The 20,414-nt window shown below is 42.7% G+C and overlaps 1 protein-coding gene across 1 annotated transcript in view; it reads right to left on the minus strand.

The window, feature by feature from the left end:
• Positions 1-20,414, minus strand: part of NCK2 (NCK adaptor protein 2) — a 77,003-nt gene that overhangs the window by 32,724 nt on the left and 23,865 nt on the right. Inside the window, exon 2 of the mRNA XM_003794313.3 lies at positions 7,530-7,771. Coding sequence (XP_003794361.1) covers positions 7,530-7,755 — 226 coding nt within the window. The 5' untranslated portion in view covers positions 7,756-7,771. The remainder of the gene's footprint in view (positions 1-7,529; positions 7,772-20,414) is intronic.

Here is a 20,414-nt window from a genome sequence, read left to right on the forward strand (position 1 = left end):
CCATTATATAGATGATGCACCTGAGGCTCTGGGAGTTCAACAGCTTGTCCAAACTCACTCCACTAAGCAGGTGGAGAAGCCTGAATGTGAGTGCAGGTGGTAGGTGACCCAGGGAACTCTCTCTCCCTGCCCCTGCCACCCCTGACCACCATGCTGTGCTGTTCTGAAGGCACAAGTTCCCAGCTACAAAACTCCACCCGGTTGCCAACAGGATGGGAAGGGACAGTGCCACATCTGAATGAGGGCTATTTTGTGCCAGTATTGTTTTCCCAATTATATTACAAACGCAAGCTTCAAAAAGATGCAAGCTACTAAACCTTATCTTTCCTTCACGTCTCAACCAGATGAAGTAACACCCCACCACGCTCCCACTTCTGATCGGAACATGACCCCATTATGTTGTGGGGATCCCCACATAATTTCTGCTTCCTTATTTCAAAGTCTTTGCTTCTTGTTTTCAAAGGTCACTCGGCAGGGAATGCAGTGGCTCAGAAGGGATTTCCAAGGGACAGAGAGAAGGGATGACTCAAACTTGGACTCGGCCTCCACAGTAACCAGAGGCCGCTGCATTTGTTACCTACGCGTCCTTTGAGATCGCCGCAGTTCTGCTCTTGTCCAGACCTGTGAGGACATTTACAATCTCAGTGACAAAAGCACAATCCTGGTATGCCTAAATGACAATTCCTGAGTTCTCTGCAATCATGGAGGGTGAGCACTCAGGACTTCCAGTCTTCCCATCCCTCTCTCCACCTCTGTTAACACATTAACCGCCATGTGAATTATATTTAACTTCTACTAGTTTGAGCCTGGGGCCTCACAAAGCATATATAACTCATACATCTCCGGACCTAATGAAATACCATGACCCCAAGAAAAAATATTTTTTTCCTAGTGTGGCAGTCAATGTGTTAAACCAAACAGGGATTTTGTTTAACACTTTCATGCTGGGGAAACGGAGGGGATGCACTGAATAATCAAGGAAGTTCTGGAGCAGGTACAGCTGGAAGCATTCTGATGAAGATGAGGTTTCAGTGCCCTAACACCTGGTTGTATTTCCACAAAGCCATGCATCAAAATCAGGAAATTTAAATCAATACATCACCACAACGTAACCTTTGGATGCCATTCAAGTTTTTCTGGTTAGTCCCCAGGTTTTTTTAAGCACTGAAATGAAGAACTTGGTATCATCCTGACTCTGGGACAAAGGCCTACGGCTAAAGCCAGTCATCTGGTACAGGAGAAGAGTTCACGGTTCAGCTGCAGTCCCCTCTGGGTCTTGTACCTGTGACCAAGAGGGTCACACGGCTCCCTCAGGCTTAATGTTCTCATCTGCAATTAGTAACACTACCAAGGCTGGCCCGGGGTGGTGTTATTTTTATATGAACCACTAGTGTGTTTATAAATTATGTACCACGAACCCAAAAGCATCTTATTTGACTCTTTGACTGGCCTGTACCTTTTGATCTGAGTGAAATCGGCATGCTTAGCATGAATTCCAGGCTCAAGAACACCCCTCCCCCCTCCATCTACAAATCTGAAGCCCCAGAATTCTTTCTAGACAGAAATTCTGGAGTCTCAACTATTTTTTTAATTTTCAGTCAGCCAATTCAAATGCTATGGGATCCTTACTATTGATATAAAAAAAATGCATGTAAGTATGATCTACTTGGTAAATTGCAAAATGCTGTATAAACTGTAAGCTATTGCTCTTATTCCATTTATTTATGCAGGTTAACCCTGCAGGCATTTAGCTGCCCCGGGCAGAGCTGTCTTCTCCTATTCCAGTCTATGGCCCTGGCGCCCCGCTCCCTGCCCGCTACTTCTTGTACACTGAAGTAAAAGGAGAAAGTTCCGGGCCAGTCTGGTCTTCAGATCAATGACCAAGTATGGCTAAAGTTCAAGTAGCAAGTCTTTTTTGGTGACACACAGGTGTGGTTTAAAACACGAGAAACGTAAATGGCATCCACAGCCCCGACAGCCTTAAGTGAACATAGGAAAGAAAGCGGCTTGCTCCCCGTAGGTGGAGCCCACCGTGGGCATCGTCCCTAGGGAGGAGCTTGCCAGCCATGCTTCCTGAACACTTTATGTGCATTAAGTGGTGTCCTCAACGCCTAAAAAACATTGTTTAAACCTAGGCAGATATTTACTTTTGACATAAATGAGAAATTCATTTATTAGTCCCTTTACAATCTAAAATAACTGAAGAATGCAATGTAAGCTGCTCTCTTCTCTCTAACAAAGGCATGCTTACTTTTCTTTGTGCTGTACTTCTATCACTCAAGCCTGCCTGTAGTAGTAGCCCCACAATAGCCTGGATCTTCCTTGGCCAACTATCCCAAGTCCCTTCTTTAGAGTTCCATGATCCCTTGTCCCACCCATGGCTCTTCCGCATGGAAACTTGGCAAAAGCAGACAGAAAATCCACCATCCAGTATGCCCAAGTCGAGGGAGCAGGCATGAAATCCTGGCATGACAGGTAAGCACCCTGCTAAATGTCATATCATCCCCAAAGACACAAGCCAGTGGGAAACCAGTCAATACTCCCCCCACCCCCGATTCCCTGCTCCTCCAACTCTATCCACCCCTTTCTGCTCACTTTGCTCCCCACTCCCTGTCTGGACTAGTGTGTACTCTTTCTGGCCCTCAACCAAACCAGCTTCTTCCCAGGACTGCAAGGGACCACAGCATGCCCCGGCTCAAATCACCACGGTTTGCAATCACCTGGCCAAGGCGCTCAGCTCCTGGGCATGGCTGACAGTGGCCTCCACATTTGGTCCCTACCTGTCACTCAGCCTCACCATCTACTTCCCCTGTGAACTTCACTCTGGCAATACTTCCCTGGTTCTGACACATCGCAGCCATGCAGTTTCTGAGCCTGTGCAGGACAAACAAACTCCACAAGGACAGGGATCTGTTTACAGTGACCTCTAGGACAGATGATGGCTGACACTCGGGCAGGCTCCATAAATATGGGTTTCATGAATGATGACATCTTCCTTACCCGCAGATCTCCCAGCCATCCTACAGGCTTCTGGGTCTAAGGCCCCCTGTGGACCTGGGTCCCTCTGTCCTCTGCTCCTGCTGGACCCCATCATAACAATCATCCTCTTGTGTACTTAGAAAAGCAGGAAATCTGATGGTCTATTTGTTCTTTCCTCCTGCTCAAAAAAAGCATCTTTAAAAGCAGGGTATGAGCTTTTACATTTCTGTATCAGGCACAGTAAAATTTTTGGCTTTTTGTTGTGGTGTTTGTTTTGATCTGATTTTTTTTGAAATAAATTTCCTTTTTCTTTTTTGAGACAGAGTCTTATTCTGTGCCTAGAGTAGAGTGCTATGGCATCACCGCTCACAGCAACCTCAAACTCTTGGGCTTTAGCAATCCTCTTGCCTCAGCCTCCCGAGTAGCTGGGACTACAGGTATGGCCCTGCTAGTTTTTCCTATTTTTGGTAGAGATGGGTTCTCACTCTTGCTCAGGCTGGCCTGGAACTGGTGAGCTCAACCAATCCACTTGCCTTGGTCTCCCAGAGTGCTAGCATTACATGTGAGCCACCGCACCCAGCCTGAAATAAACTTCTTAAAAACTGAAGTACAACTCCTACAAAAGCAAGGGGATAGCTCAGTGTATTCTGGCAAAGTCGGCGAGCCTAGAAAGCTGCCTGCCACGTCCCCAGACAGATCACCAATGGCTTAAGCACTCATACCTTCCTTCCCACGGGCTCCACCTCCCCCCACACTCCAATCCTCATACTTTGACTCTAACAGCAAGGATTATTTTTAACTGTTTTTGAACTGTACAACAGAGTCATATTCTTTTGTGCTTCTGATTCATCCAATTTCAAAGTAGATCCTAGCACAGAAATGCCTCTAAGAACACTGTAGGTTTCACCTATCAGGGCCACCCCTTCCCCACAGAAAACCATGGGCTCAAGTCAGTGCAAAGGCTGTTTTGCAGGCTGTAACATGAGGGAGCCCCTCTCAGCAGCCTCGGTTCGCTCAGGTCTGGCCTGGAACCACAGTGGCAAGAGTGTGGGTGCTCATCACTAACAGGCTTCTCACTGGCCTTAGCTATGGTCACACTGGGACAAATGCCAGAGGCACAAGCTCTGGGGCAGGTCACGTCTGGAGATACCCAGGGGGGTGGTGGGCAACCAGCAGGTGTGCCCCTGAACAAGCCCTCCCGAAGAGACAATCAGGTTATAAACAGTACTGGAACTTTGGGGACCTAAGTTAACTATGGAAAAGAGAATTAACCTTTGGGGCTTTGGAAGGCTCCAGCTGGTATCAAAAAGTGGTAACAAAAAACTGTTCTTCAGCAGCTTGAAGGAAAATCTTTGAAAAATACCTCCCTGAGAGCAGCTTCCCAGTCTCAAAAGGTGTAACGTAGTGCTTTTACAACAACGAACGGCAGGATTTTCTAAGGCGGGTTGCAATTTCAAGGCCAGACTATAGCCCACGACCATTCACTGTAGAGCTCAGAGCTGAGCCATCCGGGCCTTCAAAACACCAGCATGATCCTGCCGGCAGAACAGTTCTGACAGTCTGCTCCTTGTTATCTGTGGGGAAGTTCTCTTGGACTATTCATGATCGTTACGTTGAATATGAGAGGAGATTGGCATATGTTTTGTGCGTGTGAAAACAAGGGCTTGTACCGCTTTGTTCAGTTACAAATTATTGGAGAAAACGAAGGAAGGTGAATATTTTCCTTGGAGGGAGGTCTTTTTTGTCAAAGTTACTCCTTTCTTCCACAGTATTCTTACAAATTATGGTAGTGACAAAATTTAGCTCACTATCAACTTGAGCACAGCAAATGGACACAGGAAAGCAGAAGACACTACACAGCTGTGGTTATCTGCAACTGGAGATGTAAACACACACATAGAACACTATCACTTTGCCAGGGCGGTCTGGTACCATTTTATTCCAAACCAGGGATCTGCCACAGAGATCTTACCATGGATTTAGGAAGTATCTAGACTCCCACAGTGGTAAAAATCACAAATGTGCATGACACTGTAAGTTGTTACTAGAAGGTCAATGTGAGTGGTCTCCTTTTTGATGTTATTTTCACTAATACGTGGCAGATAATTTCTGCTGGCTGCACAACTGGTCTAAAATTATACCATAATTCTGACGGTACGCTGAGAAAAATAATAAATAGGAAGCCAAGAACACTTTGGCTCCCATCTTTTTAGCAAAGAAACCAGTGGGTGGCAGGAAGGGCTACAGAAAGTTTTCTCACATGCCTTCTTGAGAATGGTGCCACGTCTACAAATTTTGTACATGAGACAGATTATGGAGAAAGAAGCCACTCATGAGGGTAAGTTCCTATCCAGGAACCTTTCTATTTGAGACTCCTAAGACAGGCAATGGGAAACTCATGCTAACAAGGTCCCTCCTTGCTCAACAAAAGCAGGTCCTCAGGTAAGCATGATTAATACACCAAAATAAAAAAAAAAAAAAGACACATTAAAGATGGAGGCACTCCTGCCTGGTAAAGGGGACACTCATCTCCAAGGGCCTTTGGGCTATGAAAAGCAACTGCTATTAATAAATAGGGGTGCTCACAAGGTAATTTTATCTTTATTTTTACATTATATAATGCTTACTACAAACGTTTCCAAGAACCCTGTGCTTGAATTGAGACCAAAGCTTCCAGCAGAGCTGTTGCCTTACAGAAGAGGATCAGATTGCCTTAACGCAGCCCTAGAGGGCACAGTAAGAGCCAAGGGAGGAAGTTAAAGAAATGTAAAAGTCTGATTCTATTTAAGGAAGAGCTTTCTAACAATCTGTGTTCTCCAAAAATGGAATTGGCCGACTGTGGAAGTCGACATGTCCCAGAAGTGTTCCAGCAGAGGGAGAGGCCCATCTGTCAGGGACAGGACGGGGTGGCAGGCCCAGCACCTGGGAGTACGTGAGTTCCCCGAACTGATTGCCACTCGAGACGGAACTAAACACACCAGGTGGAAGATACAGTTCATAGCTTCAGTGTGTGGCTTTGTCTCTTTCCCTTCTATAAAACTGAAGAAGAAAAATGACAAGTTATTCTAGGGAATTTCCAGATAACCCAGAGTGCTTACTTTGCCTTATTCTATTTCCCAATTTCTGGGCATTTCATTCTTTACAAGAATCTTGAGAATATAAAACAAACAAACAAAAAAGACAAGACAAGTCAACAAGGTTTAATATCACTCAAAAGTAGGTCCTTTGATGAGAGCTGAAATTTGAAAAATAAACAAAATTAAGCTCAGAGCAAAGTATCTATCTATTCAATCTTTTTTTTTTTTTAACCCACAGTTAATTAAGAGTTCTAAACATACGACACAGTGTTTCTTTCAAGTGACATGCTTATGAGGACAAAAAGATAAAAGGGATAAGAGTTTAGTGAAGAAAAGACCATATGACTAATGAAAAATGGAATTTCTCCATCAGGCCCCAAATCCATGATAGCCAGTGACCTGGTATGATTCATACAAAGTCCTGTGTCCCATTTCTCTCTCTAAATCATGGGAATAACCTGACCCATAACACAAAAATGCTATCCAATAAATGAAAACTTTAAGTGATTTTGAAGAGAGAGTTTAGACTTCTCAAGATTGCATACAAGATGAACATTTTGTAACACCTACCACATATGGTATATACCTGCCAGTTTTCCCATGTATTCCTTACCCTCTCCCCTAAAATAATTCTCTAATAAATTCTCTTATTAGAAATTTTTTTAAAACCCTAAGTAAATTGCACTCCAGGCAATAATACTAACTTCACAGCAAACCCTTAAGTGATAATCTGCAGCCTTGGGTGCAAACATCATGTTCTGAAGGAGGAAATAACAATTTATAAAGTGTCAGCTTGAAATAGTCATTCTTCAAAAAAGCCCTGATGATTTATTTTCTCAGATAATCTGCAGCAGTAACTACTACAAGTAAATCCAGTATGCACAGAGGCAAGACTGGACACTGCTAGGTTCCCATAACTCAAGGGGGTACTTCCCATGTGCTGACACCGGGAACAAAAGGGGCCCTCAGGGGCAGAGCCCAGCCACGATCTACAGTTGGGTAACCTTTGGGAGGCCTCCGAGATCACATAGCTGCCCCCTTAGCTAACAGTGTCCATTTCAGAGAGGGGGAAAAATGCTTTTGTTGTTTCCTTCTCTATGCACAAAAATCAAAAGGACAGGATTTTCTAAGACAGAAATGATGCGATGACATGACATCAGCTGACCCAGGCTGTTTTTGGAGGTGGCCATGCCACTTCAGCAGCCTGTAAAATTTTTGCATAAGGAGACAGGCACCTATGCAGGGGTCCAAAGCACACAGAATTGTCCCCTGCCATAAGACACTCCCCCCAAAATCAGACCCTCTGAAATCTCCAGGAAATGGCAAACATCTCATTGCTCCACTGTGATCTCTTAATTCTCAGAGATTTTTAAAACAGGAAGACATCAACATTTAAAATGCACTTTTTTTATTTTTAAAGCAAACAAACTAGAAAGATGAAGCACCTCTCCCTGCCGTGGGCGGGACACTCACCGAGCGTGTCCTTCAGGTTCTTCACCAGGGAGCCCTTCTTCAGGCTGTTCTTCCGCTCCACGTAGTTGGACGGCACGTAGCCCGTCCTGTTGGCCGCGTTCCTCACCCGCCACCACGTCTTGGAGTCGTCCAGCAACCACAGGCGCTCGTTCTTCTTGATATCCAGTTCCTGGTCCTGCTGGGCGGTGTAGTCCCACTTGGCTATCACAATAACTTCTTCTGTCATCTTTCATGGAGTCCTTCTGCCAGCCAAACATTTGGAGATGCTCATTAGAAAACCACGCGAACACATCACCCTTTGCAGCAACTTGAAAAATTAGGCATTGACAGCATTTATTACAACCCTGCTGCTAGTTTTCTCTCAGCTCTTAAAAGGCTCAACCTTATAATGACCTTCTTTCAACAAGCTTTAGTATTCTGTTTAGAAACGGGAATCGTATAAAACAAATGTCACCGCTCCTTGTGCCCTGGGAATGCTGCCCGCTCTATCAAAAACAAAAACAAGCTTACAAAAAATTCTAAACGATATTGTAATTAAATGTGTTCATTTGGTGAAGTAATACCGGCTCCTGACTGCTGACAGGTATACATTCATTTTCTCAGAATATGCCAAGTTTTGTGAGCATATTTAATAAATAACAACATACCCAAACTACTCCTACAAATTAAAATTTAAAATTAACATAGTCCTAATGCAAGATGGTATCCTGGACTGGATCATGAAACAGAAAGAGGAAATTTGTAGAGATACTGGTAAAATCCAAGTAAAGGCTAGTTATAATAACATGCCAACGTTAATCTCTTGGTTTGAACAATGCCCCAGTAAGATGTTATTATACTCATGTAAGAGGCTAACCTTAGAGAAAATTGGGGAAAGAATATAAAGGAATGTGTTCTACTATTTTCTGTAAACATATAATTATTCTTGAAAGTTCTAATTACACAAAAATCTGCACATGGATGTATATGCAGCTTTATTCATAACTGCCGCAACCTGGAAGGTGAATGGATAAACTAACTGTGGTATATCCAGATAATGAAATATTACTCAGCAGTAAACAGAAATGACATATCAAGGTATGAAAAGACATGGAGGAACCGTAAATGCATAAAACCAAGTGAAAGAAGCCAGTCTGAATGTATTGTAAGATTCTGACCAAGAGTCTGTCCTTGACCAAACTTGAGTTAGGCTCCTCTAACTCCTCTTGCCACATAGGCCTTGCATTTTGAACTACAGTAGCTATCTTTGCATTGCCCAATCTTTGCAAGGATCCTGCTGAGTTGGTCTAACCAGAATCCTCCACCCACAGCATCTGTGGTGGTTCCTCATCCTCCACCATCCCTCCACCAAACCTCATCACCTGGTTTGCGCCTTCAGCAAGAATCCTGTTGGGTAAGTTCAGCCAGGATCCTTCTTACCCCTGATGTTTCCTCTTAGTAATTTTCCACCCACCAACCTCTTCACCCTTCTCCTTAGCTATAAATTCTCCCTTTTCTCTGTTGTATCCAGAGTTGAACCAAATCCCTTTCCTGTCTACTGAAAAACTCCATTGTAGTAGTCCCTCTAAATAAAGTCTGCCTTACTGTTCTTTAACAAGTGTCATGAATAATCTTTCCTTTAATAATGTCAACCATATGACATTGTGGAAAGGAAAATCTGTGGAGACAGTAAGGAGACCAGTGGTTGCCAGGGGAAAGGGATAAGAAGGGTTGGTTTGGTTGAACAGGCAAAGCACAGAGAAATTTTAGGGTGGTGATATTCAATACCATAATGGTGGACATCTGTCTTTATACATCTGTCAATACCTATAAAATACACAACATCAAAATGAACATAATATAAAAATTGCAGGCAGTCCCTGAGTTACAAACATCCAACTGATGTACAACTTGCACTTTTGAATGGAGGCTATTACAAGTAATAGGTAAACACACCTGTTCCCACTTAGAGAAATTTTAACTTAAGAACAAACCTATAGAACCTATCATGTTCATAACCCAGGGACTGCCTATATTCCAAAATAAAATGCTTATTAAAACAATAAAAAATACATTCTACTGTATATCTAACAAAGTCTATTTTGGAAGTAATATTAAGTTGCAAAAGTATACCTGAATAAAACGAATATAGTTATCAACCATGGATAACAGAAGATGGCTCAGTGTTCTTTTAGCTGAAAAATTCTGTATTCAGTCCTTCAACTAATTGGACACTTCCCCAAAACTAGGAAGAAAAAAATATGAAAAGATCTTTGACTAAAACTCCTTCCCTCTCCGAAAGAAAAACATTCTCAACACTTTATGGGGATGGCTTCAAAATTACAGCGGGGACCTAGGCACACTGACTCCAGGGAAGCACGAATACTATTTTTTGATACAATATCCAAGAAGACAAGTTTAACCAAAGCTTGTTTCAAAACTGGGACAATTTTGTCATTCACTTTCAGTAAAGTCTCAAGTCCATACCATGGAGAGCTCACTAACCTGACCTCTAACCTTTATGTCAGATTAGACTTTCAAAAGTCATAAAGGCAAGTTTTCTTTTTAAAATAACAAAAAGGAGCAAAAGCAATAACAACAAGGGGGCTTATAGTATATTCCATTTAAATACCATGCTTGTTTTTTAATTATACAATTTCCACAAGGCTTTAATAAGAACAGCCCATTACTTAAGAACAATCAAGATATGGCCAATCGGCTCAGCACATGTAGCCCAGTGGTTAGGGCGCTGGCCACATACCCTGAGGCAGGCAGTTTGAACCCAGCCCAGGCCTACTAAACAATGACAACTGCAATAAAAAAAAATAGCCTGGGGTTGTGGCAGGTGCCTGGAGTCCCAGCTACTAGCTACTTGGGAGGCTGAAGCAAAAGAATCGCTTAAGCCCAAGAGTTAGAGGTTGCTGTGAGCTGTGACATCATAGCACTCTACCCAGGGCAACATAGTGAGACTCTGTCTCAAAAAAAAAAAGAAAAAAAGATAGGGCCAACCAAAGCTATTTATTTTCTCCTGTTTGACCAGCAGATAAGTAAGGAGCTGGTTAAGCATGACCCACTTCCTTCCACAGTGAATGCCATAGAGAAACTTTAAAATACATTCTTGCCTGAACTTTGCCACCAGCCAGTCACATCAGGTTCTTTATGGGTGAGGCCTGGAGATCACTAGTTTTATAAAGCTTGCCAAGGGCTTCCAACAGGCCGTAGGCAGGAAGAACCAAGAGGAAATCCGGACACAGAATGCCTGAGTCACTACTGTGACCTCTGTGGATTGCAACAGGACATAAGTGTTCAGTTTGAGAAGTAAACTTTGAGTACATTATGGGCACTTAACGCATGTTGACTAGTTTAATCTTGAGAACACAGACCTTTCAGGGAGGTGCTATCCTAGGAGATCAAGGATCACAGAGACTTGTTTAATGACAGGATTTGAGTCCAAGTCTGTCACTCCCTAACCTGTGCTGCATGCTCCCTTCCAGGAATGGGGTGGATGGCATCTGATGTGTGATCCATATTTTGATAGGCTTATTCCAACCCAGGACATCTGTGATTCCAGGATAGGTGAAAATTACAAGTTCCTGAATACCTATGAAATGACTGCCTGTTAGCTGGTTGGAGCAATGAGTTTAACCCTATTCCAATCGTTTAATGATTACTCCCCATTAACAAAAATTTTTAAAAAAGTTTCTCAAGACCAGCCAATCAAATCCATGGCCTTCTGACTCCAGTGAAGTCCACCAATCAATAGTTGCTTCACTCCAGAAGGTCCCCCAATCACCAGCGAGACTCCAGGGCTCCTGAATGCTAGCCAATCAATGACAGTGCAATTGGAGTAACTGCACATCCACAGTTCAGGGTCAACCAATCCCTAAACACATTAGCTTCCGAAACTGTAGGAAGACTGGAAGCAGCACTTTCTAAACCCTTAGGAATCTCAGTTCTCAGCACAAGAGACCAAGCAGCCTACCTCCCCTCAGTGAGGGAGAAACCTGCTCAGTTTCTTGGTCTGAGCTTGAGTCCTGGCCATGTGCATGCAAGCTCCTCTTGCACGCAGGTGCAGAGCTGCTGTCCTCGGCAACCCCAAGTCAAATGGGAAAGAGCACCCATCTCTCTTCACATAGACATCTGATCTTCCTTATCTTTGCCAACACAGGTTGAAGCAGCCAGCTGGAAGCCCATTCTGGAGGCCATGAACGTTTGGGCATGAGTTGAGGCTGCACCCTGAGGCCTTAGGAGGCTGTTTCCAAGGAGCCCAACAGGATCATGTAGTTACTTTCAGTTAAGACTAATTTGCTATGGTGCCAGATGGATTAGAACTGGAGGAGATTGGAGATTAGCCATTATACCATGATACAAATCACACACAAACTGACAAATTTCCAACATGGAAAAGTACATTCTAACTAAATTGACTACTGAAATTTTAAGTCAGAGGTGATATTCTGATTTAGTCTTAGAGTCATAGAGAGAGGTCTGATCTGAAGAATAATGTACATTTATTTTTAGTTTAGCAGTCCAAGGAAACCTAATTTTTGCCTTCATTAACTACAGCTAGTTAAGTTTCTCACCCAGGAAATTTTCTAGCCCACAAAATTTGATACTAAATAGTGGGACCACTTCTCGTACGCCATGTGATTGCTCTAGAACAGAACTTAGCAAAGAAGCCCCTTATGCTGAAAAAACAGTTCTCAGAGGACTTCATGATTTAGGCTGCTTTTTCAAGTCTTAGGATTTAAAAAACAAATAGAACAGGTACAAAAACTTTCTTGAAGCTAGAGTTTTCACTAACCCCTAAAATAACAGCAATCCTATTCTTGGACTCTATTTTCTTAAAAACAGTACTATTAACTGCACTTTACTGGTTACATACTCCTCCCACACATTCAAATATGGTCAAGATATTTCTAGAGAGGTCATGGGGACCCAGCTGACTCACTTGGTCTTAGCAGCAAATAGAAAATAGGAGGTTAGTGTCTGGGATTCTAAGCTTAGCCGAACCATTTGGGAGTCCACATTGGACTTCAACTTATTTTGTAAAATGGGAGTAACAACACTTCCTTCACAAGGTACTTGTGATGCTCAGGAGAAGCATGATAATGAGTTTGGGGGGGGGGGTTTGGTATGATACAGACATGGGCTGGAGTCCTGCGAGGCCACCTTGCCTCTTCCACAACCTAGGTAGGGGAAGAACAATATCTCACTTAGGAGCTTGTCAGGAACACCCCGAGGCCTGCTGCCCAGCTCAAGAGAGACTCAAGAATAGTAACCGGAGTCATAATGAACACTCTCTGAACAAGTAAGGTAGGGCCATGCTCTATCCAGCCCTCCCTGTATCCAGCTAGGACTGACTGAACATTTCAGGCCCAGGGTCCTTGGTGAGCAACAAACTGCCAGTGTTAGCTTTCCCGGGATTCAAGCCCAACAGCAAATGGGACCTCCTCAGAGATGCGCACTGACACATCTCTGTCCTGGCCTCTTGTTTTATTTCCTAAAGAGCATTTAGCACCACCTGAGATGAACCGTTCACTTAGTCAATGTCTCGGAGGCCGTGTTGTGTGTTGATAATGCCTGTTCAGGCTCCACCTACCTCGCTTAATGGAAAGCGTGAGAGGAAGACAGACTGAGGATACAGCTGCCTCGCTCACCCTTCTACTGACTGACTAAATCCGCCCACCACGGAGAACCAGAGTCACGCAGCTTTATAACACTGCCAACCCCACGTTCACCATGAACCTTAGACAGAAAGAGTTTCATTCCTTAAACTTAATTCAAAATGCATGCAAAGGCTAAGCAAGTCGAACACGTTACTTCCAGGATATTAACTTGAAATTTCAGGAAAAAATACATAAGCATACATGCGTACAGAGACATACCATACATGTGCCTGAGAGCATATAATCTGTTTAATGTTAAGCAGGTGGGAGAAGAAATTGAGACTATATGAAAAAATTATCAACTCTACCTTGGTTTCCACACACAGTCTACTTCACTATGGGTCTTTAGGATTTTTTTTTTTTTTTTGAGATGGAGTTTCACTATGTCGCCCTCAGTAGAGTGCCATGGCGTCACAGATCACAGCAACCTCTAACTCTTGGGCTTAAGTGATTCTCTTGCCTCAGCCTCCCAAGTAGCTGGGACTATAGGGGCCCACCACAATGTCCAGCTATTTTTTTGTTGCATTTGTCATTGCTGTTTTCTAGTTGGTCGGGGCTGGGTTCAAACCCACCCACTTTGGCATATGTGGTTGGTGCCATAACCATTGTGTTGCTGGCACCGTAACCACTGTGCTACAGGTGCCAAGCCTTTAGAATTTTTTTTTCTTGGTAGTATCCTGTGTCTTTGTAGAAATAATCTAATTGACCAATTTATGGAACTTCACTCATCTTTAATAGATGAGGCAGGCAGAATAACAGGCCACCAAAGACATCCTAGTACCTTGAACCTGTGTTTATGTTAGACTACACGGTGACAGAGAATTAAAGTTGCTAATCGGCTCCCCTTGAGATGGGCAGATTATCCTGGATTATCCAGATGGGCCCAATGTAAACATAAAGGTACCTGTAAGGGAGAGAAGGAGGCAGAAAAGTCATTTAAAGATGCTCCATTGATGCCTGTAGTCCCAGCTACTCGGGAGGCTGAGGCAAAAGAATCGCCTAAACCCAGGAGTTGGAGGTTGCTGTGAGCTGTGACGCCATAGCACTCTACCGAGGGCAATAGTGAGACTCTGTCTCTTAAAAAAAAAAAGAAAGAAAGATGCTCCATTGCTGCCAGGGAGTGAGAGTGATCTCCAAAAACTGGAAAAGACAAGAAAATAGATTCTTTCCTTGGATCAGTAATTTTCAGCCAGTGTGCCATGAACATTTTTAAAGATCATTAATTATATTATTTCAAAAGAAGTTCAAAGCACAGTAAGCATATTCTTTATTTTACTATTTTTTTTTTTGATCAACATAATTTAAGTGTGCCGTGGAAGATTAACTATAGGTTCAAGTGTGCGGTGAGAAAGAAAAGGTTGAAAACCACGGCCTTAGATCCTAGATGGCAGGCATCCTGCCAACACCTTGACTTCTGTCCGGTGTTAGACTTCTGACCGTCGGCACTATAAAATAAGAAATCTGTGTCATTTTAAGCCACTGAATGTGTGGCAAGTTGCTACAGCAGCAATGGGAAATTAATGAGGTAAGTAATTATCCTAAGGTCAGTCCACCAAAAAGAGCACTGTTTATGTTTTTCCCCATTTATTATAATGTTTTCCTCTGAAAACACTGAATATTTAAAAATAGCACACTTATATTAAAAAGACTCATGAAGCAGTCTCAGAAGCCAACTAATAAATCTTACGAATTCTTTATTAAACTTTCAAGTTATATTATAGATAAAAGGCTTGCCAGATGCCAACTCATCTGACGGGAGTTGGCAGGAACCTGTGATATCCTGTGTGGGGACAGAAAGGCCAGTTGGTGGCTTTTACAAGCAGTGTCACTAATTAGAGCTAATACACTTCAACTTGAACCAGGACACAATATGGAATCTAGCGGCTGTTCCAACTCTCAGTAAGTTAATTAAGCTGTGACAAGAGTCAAGGTCTTACTAGTTCCCTAAGACACAAAACTGCACTACGTAAAAAAGAGAAAATAAACAAGGGAGCTACCTCATCTCCTGTAGTGGTTGAGGGGCGCATGGTTACAGTGAGAGCAGCTAAATTCACCTCACGCCTGCATGACACTGTTTTGTGTGTCCTAGTCCATCAAATGCTTAGAGCAACTCTATAAAATAGATATAACCTATGGACACAATTTTTAAATGATGAAAACCAGGGCTTAGAGATATTAAATAACTCACCGAAATCCACAAAGCTAGAGAGTGCCTGAGCTGGGATTCGAACCTACTCGAAGTGTCTTCTCACAAACGCAGGCTTTGCCTGTTATTCTCTATAGCCTGGTAGTGTTACTTGGCAATAGAATTTTGCTGCTCTGCTGAAAAAAACAAATCCCAGAGGAAAGGTAGATGCTGATAAACAAGAACTGAATTCTAGCTTCACTCAGCAGTAGTTACCAGTCTTCCAGGTGGGCTTTGGGAAGGGACTTGTTTTTTAATATTTTATTGGGGAGGAGTAAGGGAAGCTAGACTAGCTGAAAGGTAAACACTTCCTGATTCCCAAGCACAGAGCAGAACAGGGCAGGGTGATCTTGTACCCTCTCTCCTGCCCTCTCTCCTACACAGGAGGGCAGGCCATTTGCAATGTTATTACCAAGAGGAAATTAGCACCTTCTCTGCTTTTGCTCCTACCAAGTTCTGCTGAAAGTCACAGGGCGGAGGCTTCAAATGAGTAGGATCTAGACCAACAGAATTGGAGAGGGGCTTTCGATGATTTGTCTTCTGGTTTTATTCAATAATGGCCAAAATCTGCTGCTTATAAAAATCTCCACACTTTGAAACAGTGCAGTGGATGTTTCCTCTGTAGGCACCAATGTGACCACATCTGTGAATGATCCTCTCCAGTAGGAGGTCAGGGTTTGAAAGAAAACAGCCTGGTGTCAACCATCCAAGTGATCTTGGGGGAAAGTGTCAAACCAATCTGACCTCCATTTCTATGTTTACAGAAAAGGTCAGAGCTTCTCTGAGGACTGAATGAGACAGTAGACAGGAAATACCCAATACTCTGTCCATGCTGGGTAAGCGTTTGCTGTTGGCACTCTACTCGTATCCATGTAAAAGCCAAATGACCGACAAGCCTCATCAGATTTGAACATAATGTCTATAAGGACTCAGAAACATGTCTGCATCGGGTTATGTCATTTTAAAAGAAAGCGAAAACTTAAAAAACAAAATGACATCCCAATGGTCAAAACTGGATGCCACAATACCGTGAAGAGGGTTTTACCAAAAAATCCCAATGGGTCTTGGGTATAATCCCAGCTCCTTTTTCTCATGCTCCCAATGAGGCTTATACTACCAATATTGGCTTATATCCAGCCTGCAGAAGCTTTTCCTGTGTCCACAGCATCTATTAGAATACATTTTACACACAGGAAGGTGTAGAACATTATTAGAAAACATAAATTTAAAGTATTTGTTGATGTTTATCCCAGAAAACCAGCCAATGAAAAAATGCAATCAAGTACCTGGGATGAGTGACCATCATGGACGTTTCCCTGCCTCTGCTCCTGCCATGGAGCCCCAGCAAGCTCATCCACTTCCCGCTGGCCAGAGGGCTTGTGTTCCCCGAGCTCTTATTTTTAGGCCTGCTGGCTCCACCACACATGTACATTGCCACCTGCCCATCTGACTCAGGCCAGGAATCCAAGGCAGCATCCACTAGTGTTTAGACAGTGATTCCAGGATGTATTAGTCACCAGAAGTTCAAGCTCACAAAATCACACACTGATTTTTTTTTTATTCAGTCCAGTGATGTTAAGTACATTTACCTTCATCTTGCAAAACTGAAACCCTGAACCCTCTAATTCTCCATCTCCCAGTCATCAGCAACCACCATTTTCCTTTGTCTCTGTGAACTGACAACTCCAGGTATACTTCATATAAGGGAAATCATTTATCTATTTTTAACTGGCTTATTATGCTTAGCATGATGTCTTCAGAGTTCACCATGCTGTAGTATGTCAACCACTTTTGACATACTTCCTTTTGCCTTCCTTTTGAAGCCTGAATAATATTCAAATGTACGTGTCTACCAGATTTTGTTGACCCTTTAGCCTATCAATGGACATCTGAGTTGCTTCCATCTTTTGGCTAATGTGAATAATGATGTGAGCATGAGTGTGCAAATATCTCTTCAAGTCCGTTTTTAGTTCTTCTGGATATATACTTAGAATTGGAATTGCTGGATCCTACAGTAATTCCATTTTCAATTTTGCAGGGGAAAGGCCATAATGCTTTTCATAGCAGCTGCGTCTACAATCCCAACAGTACTCAAGGGTTCCAACTTCTCCACATCCTTGTTGACACTTGTTATTTTCTGTTTTTTTGAAATTAGCCACCCCATTGAGTATGAGACACACAAGATTTCTTAAGTTGAACCTTATTTTTATTTAATCCTCACAGGAGTTTTAGCACATAGCCATTCTTAATAAAAAGAACTATGTATGCTGATAGTAATGAGAATCTATGGTTCTCTTCTGTACCTTCCTCCCTATTTTTTTTAAAGTGAATATCCTACTATTAATTCATCTTTACTGCCAGGGTCAGACTACTCTCAAAATTAAAGCACATAAGAAAAGTCCCCTAAAATGTTTACCAACCAGTTTTCAGGAGTCCGTCAACAAGCAACTCATTTACTATGTGAAATGCTTGGACACACTAGCACTGCAAAGATTAGACTGTAAGTCAACAAAACTCATTAGCATCTGGGAAATTTTACAGAAGAAATAGAATTGGTGACACAGTTGCTTCAGCTAGAATCTGGGAAATACTATTTTACACATAATTTACCACTCAAGCCACAAGAGTATGCATTTTTCTAACCTTCCTCGGCTCTCTTGTCGGCATCTTAGACACTAATCGCATTGGGGAGAAGGTGGTGAATGCCAAGTGATGCCCCTCTGTCCTCATTTTGGGGAATTGCTGTCAATTTAATGAGCCAATTTTATTACAATGTTAACTGTAAACAAGTAAAATTCCAAGTAACTGTCCTGGACTTAGAAGCGATGCTACCTTCTGCCACCCAAGAGACATCCCAGTAAGGGGGTGAAGAGAAAAATAACAGTAATGGAAGAAAAAAATACCCATCTATGAAAGTGACCTTGATGCATTTGGGGAACTCGGCCTCTTTTGAAGCAAAAGAATGAGTGACAATGTATACCCAAGGCTTCCAAAGCAGACAACAGTGACCATTTTTAGAGGTTTATTAGGTCTTGCTATTTTTTTTTCCACAACCATAGAAGTTATTATAACTTTTATAACTTATCTATTCCATAAACATATCAAAATACAAAATCTTATGAGCTTCCTTAGTTCTTAAAGATGGATTCAGCTACATTAATCAATAGCTGACCTTTCTTCTTTCCTCCTCATTATTCATGATTCCCTGCCTAATTCTGAAACATGCAAGGTCGAAACAGGAGACACAGGGATTTAAGAAACATATTCCACATTATCCAGGTCCCATAATGCTCAGATATGATTAGGCTGCCAAAATCATTTTAGTTCAGATTTGCACAGTCTGTGCCTGCATTCCTAAGCACTGTGTCTATACTTTAGATTAATGGGAGAGGGCCTCCCCTCTACATTGAATACTGTAGCTGAATTATAAGAAGTCCCTTTGCGACCAGCTCTGGGGACAGGAACTTACACCCTCCTCCCCATGCCAACAGAGGCCCAGTGTAGGAGAGGGGACATGGGCTATGCTGGGCTTCATTAGCAAACACGCCACTACAAATGATTTTGGAAGATAAGTGCTAATATTTCTTTATTCCAAATGTATGATTCTTTCAAAGAAATCTTTCCTATCATTCAAGAAAGGAGAATGAGGAAATAAGCATCTGTGCTTGATTTTTTTAAAAATAAATCTTATTTTTCAAAACCACTGCAGTCTCTTCCTATGAACATCTCATATTAGTATGGTATATTTGTTTCAATTACTGAGCTGACACTTACACGTTATTAACTAAAGTTCACATCCTTGGTTTTCCTCAATGCCCTTTCCATCCACAGGATGCCACACTCTAGTCATTGTATGTCCCAAGGCTCCTCTTAGCCATGACAGTTCTCAGGCTTACCTGGATTTGAGGATCACTAGTGTCTGATGCTTTCCTCATAACTAGATGGGGATTGTGGGTTCTGGGGAGGAGACAGCAGAGGTGACATGCCCCGCTCACCACTTCCCATAGAGGGTGCGTACTGCCAGCAGCCACAATCACTGATGCTGCCTCGTCACCTGCCCAAGGCAGTGCCCACCGGGCGCTTCCGCTGGGAAGGGGCTCCCCCCATCCTCATTTCCATGGAAGGAAGTCCCTACACACAGCCCACATGCACGGGCAGAAAGCTATGCTCCACCCAAAGGGTAGAGTATCTACACAGATTACTTTAATTCTTCTGCAGGAGATCATTTTCTTCCCTCATTTATTACTCTACAATAATTTGTTTGTGTCAGTGTGACTTTAGGGATATTTATCTTATACATGGGACTATAGTCCATATTGCTGCTTCACTCTGCTGCAGTTGGCTGCTGGGTCCCTTTGATGTATTGCCATAATCCTGAGCTTGTGTTTATGTGTGTGTGAGCACATCTGTATTTTGCGGCATCACAAGATGCTCCAGGCTTACCTGGTTTATTTTCTTCCCCAGTCCTAGAATCACTGTGGCTGATTTTATAGTAGCCAGCGGGGTCTATAGCTCCACACACATCAAACCTTCACAAAGAGGCAGGAGCTAGTGTTTTTTCCTCTTACGGTAATCATAGTATAGAAATACAAGTTGAACATCCCTAATGGAAAAATCTGAAATCGAGAATGCTCCAAAATATAAACCTTTTTGAGTACTGCAAATAAAAAATTCCACACCTGCATGCATGTGACAGGTTACGCATATTAAAAATATTGTATAAAATTACCTTCAGGCTATGTTTGTGAGGTGTACATGAAACATAAATGATTTTAGTGTTTACATTTGGGTCCCATCCCCAAGTATGTCATTATGTCTATGCAAGTACTTAAACTCTAAAAAAAATCTCCAAATTCAAAACACTTTACTGCCAAGCATTTCAGATCAGCTGCACCCACCCTGTACTTCTAGATGTCCCTGGCATTGACTCCAGTGCAGCTCCGGGGTCTCCTGTGGTTGGAGACAGTAATGAAACAGCCGCGAGCCTCACCGTATCTGTCCCTCCCACTAAGCAATGCTTTCAAATAAGACCTCTGCTGGCTGCCTAATGCA

The sequence above is a fragment of the Otolemur garnettii genome, unplaced genomic scaffold (assembly GCF_000181295.1).
Source record: "Otolemur garnettii isolate 467f Iridium unplaced genomic scaffold, OtoGar3 scaffold00079, whole genome shotgun sequence".
NCBI classification, from domain to species: Eukaryota; Metazoa; Chordata; class Mammalia; order Primates; family Galagidae; genus Otolemur; species Otolemur garnettii.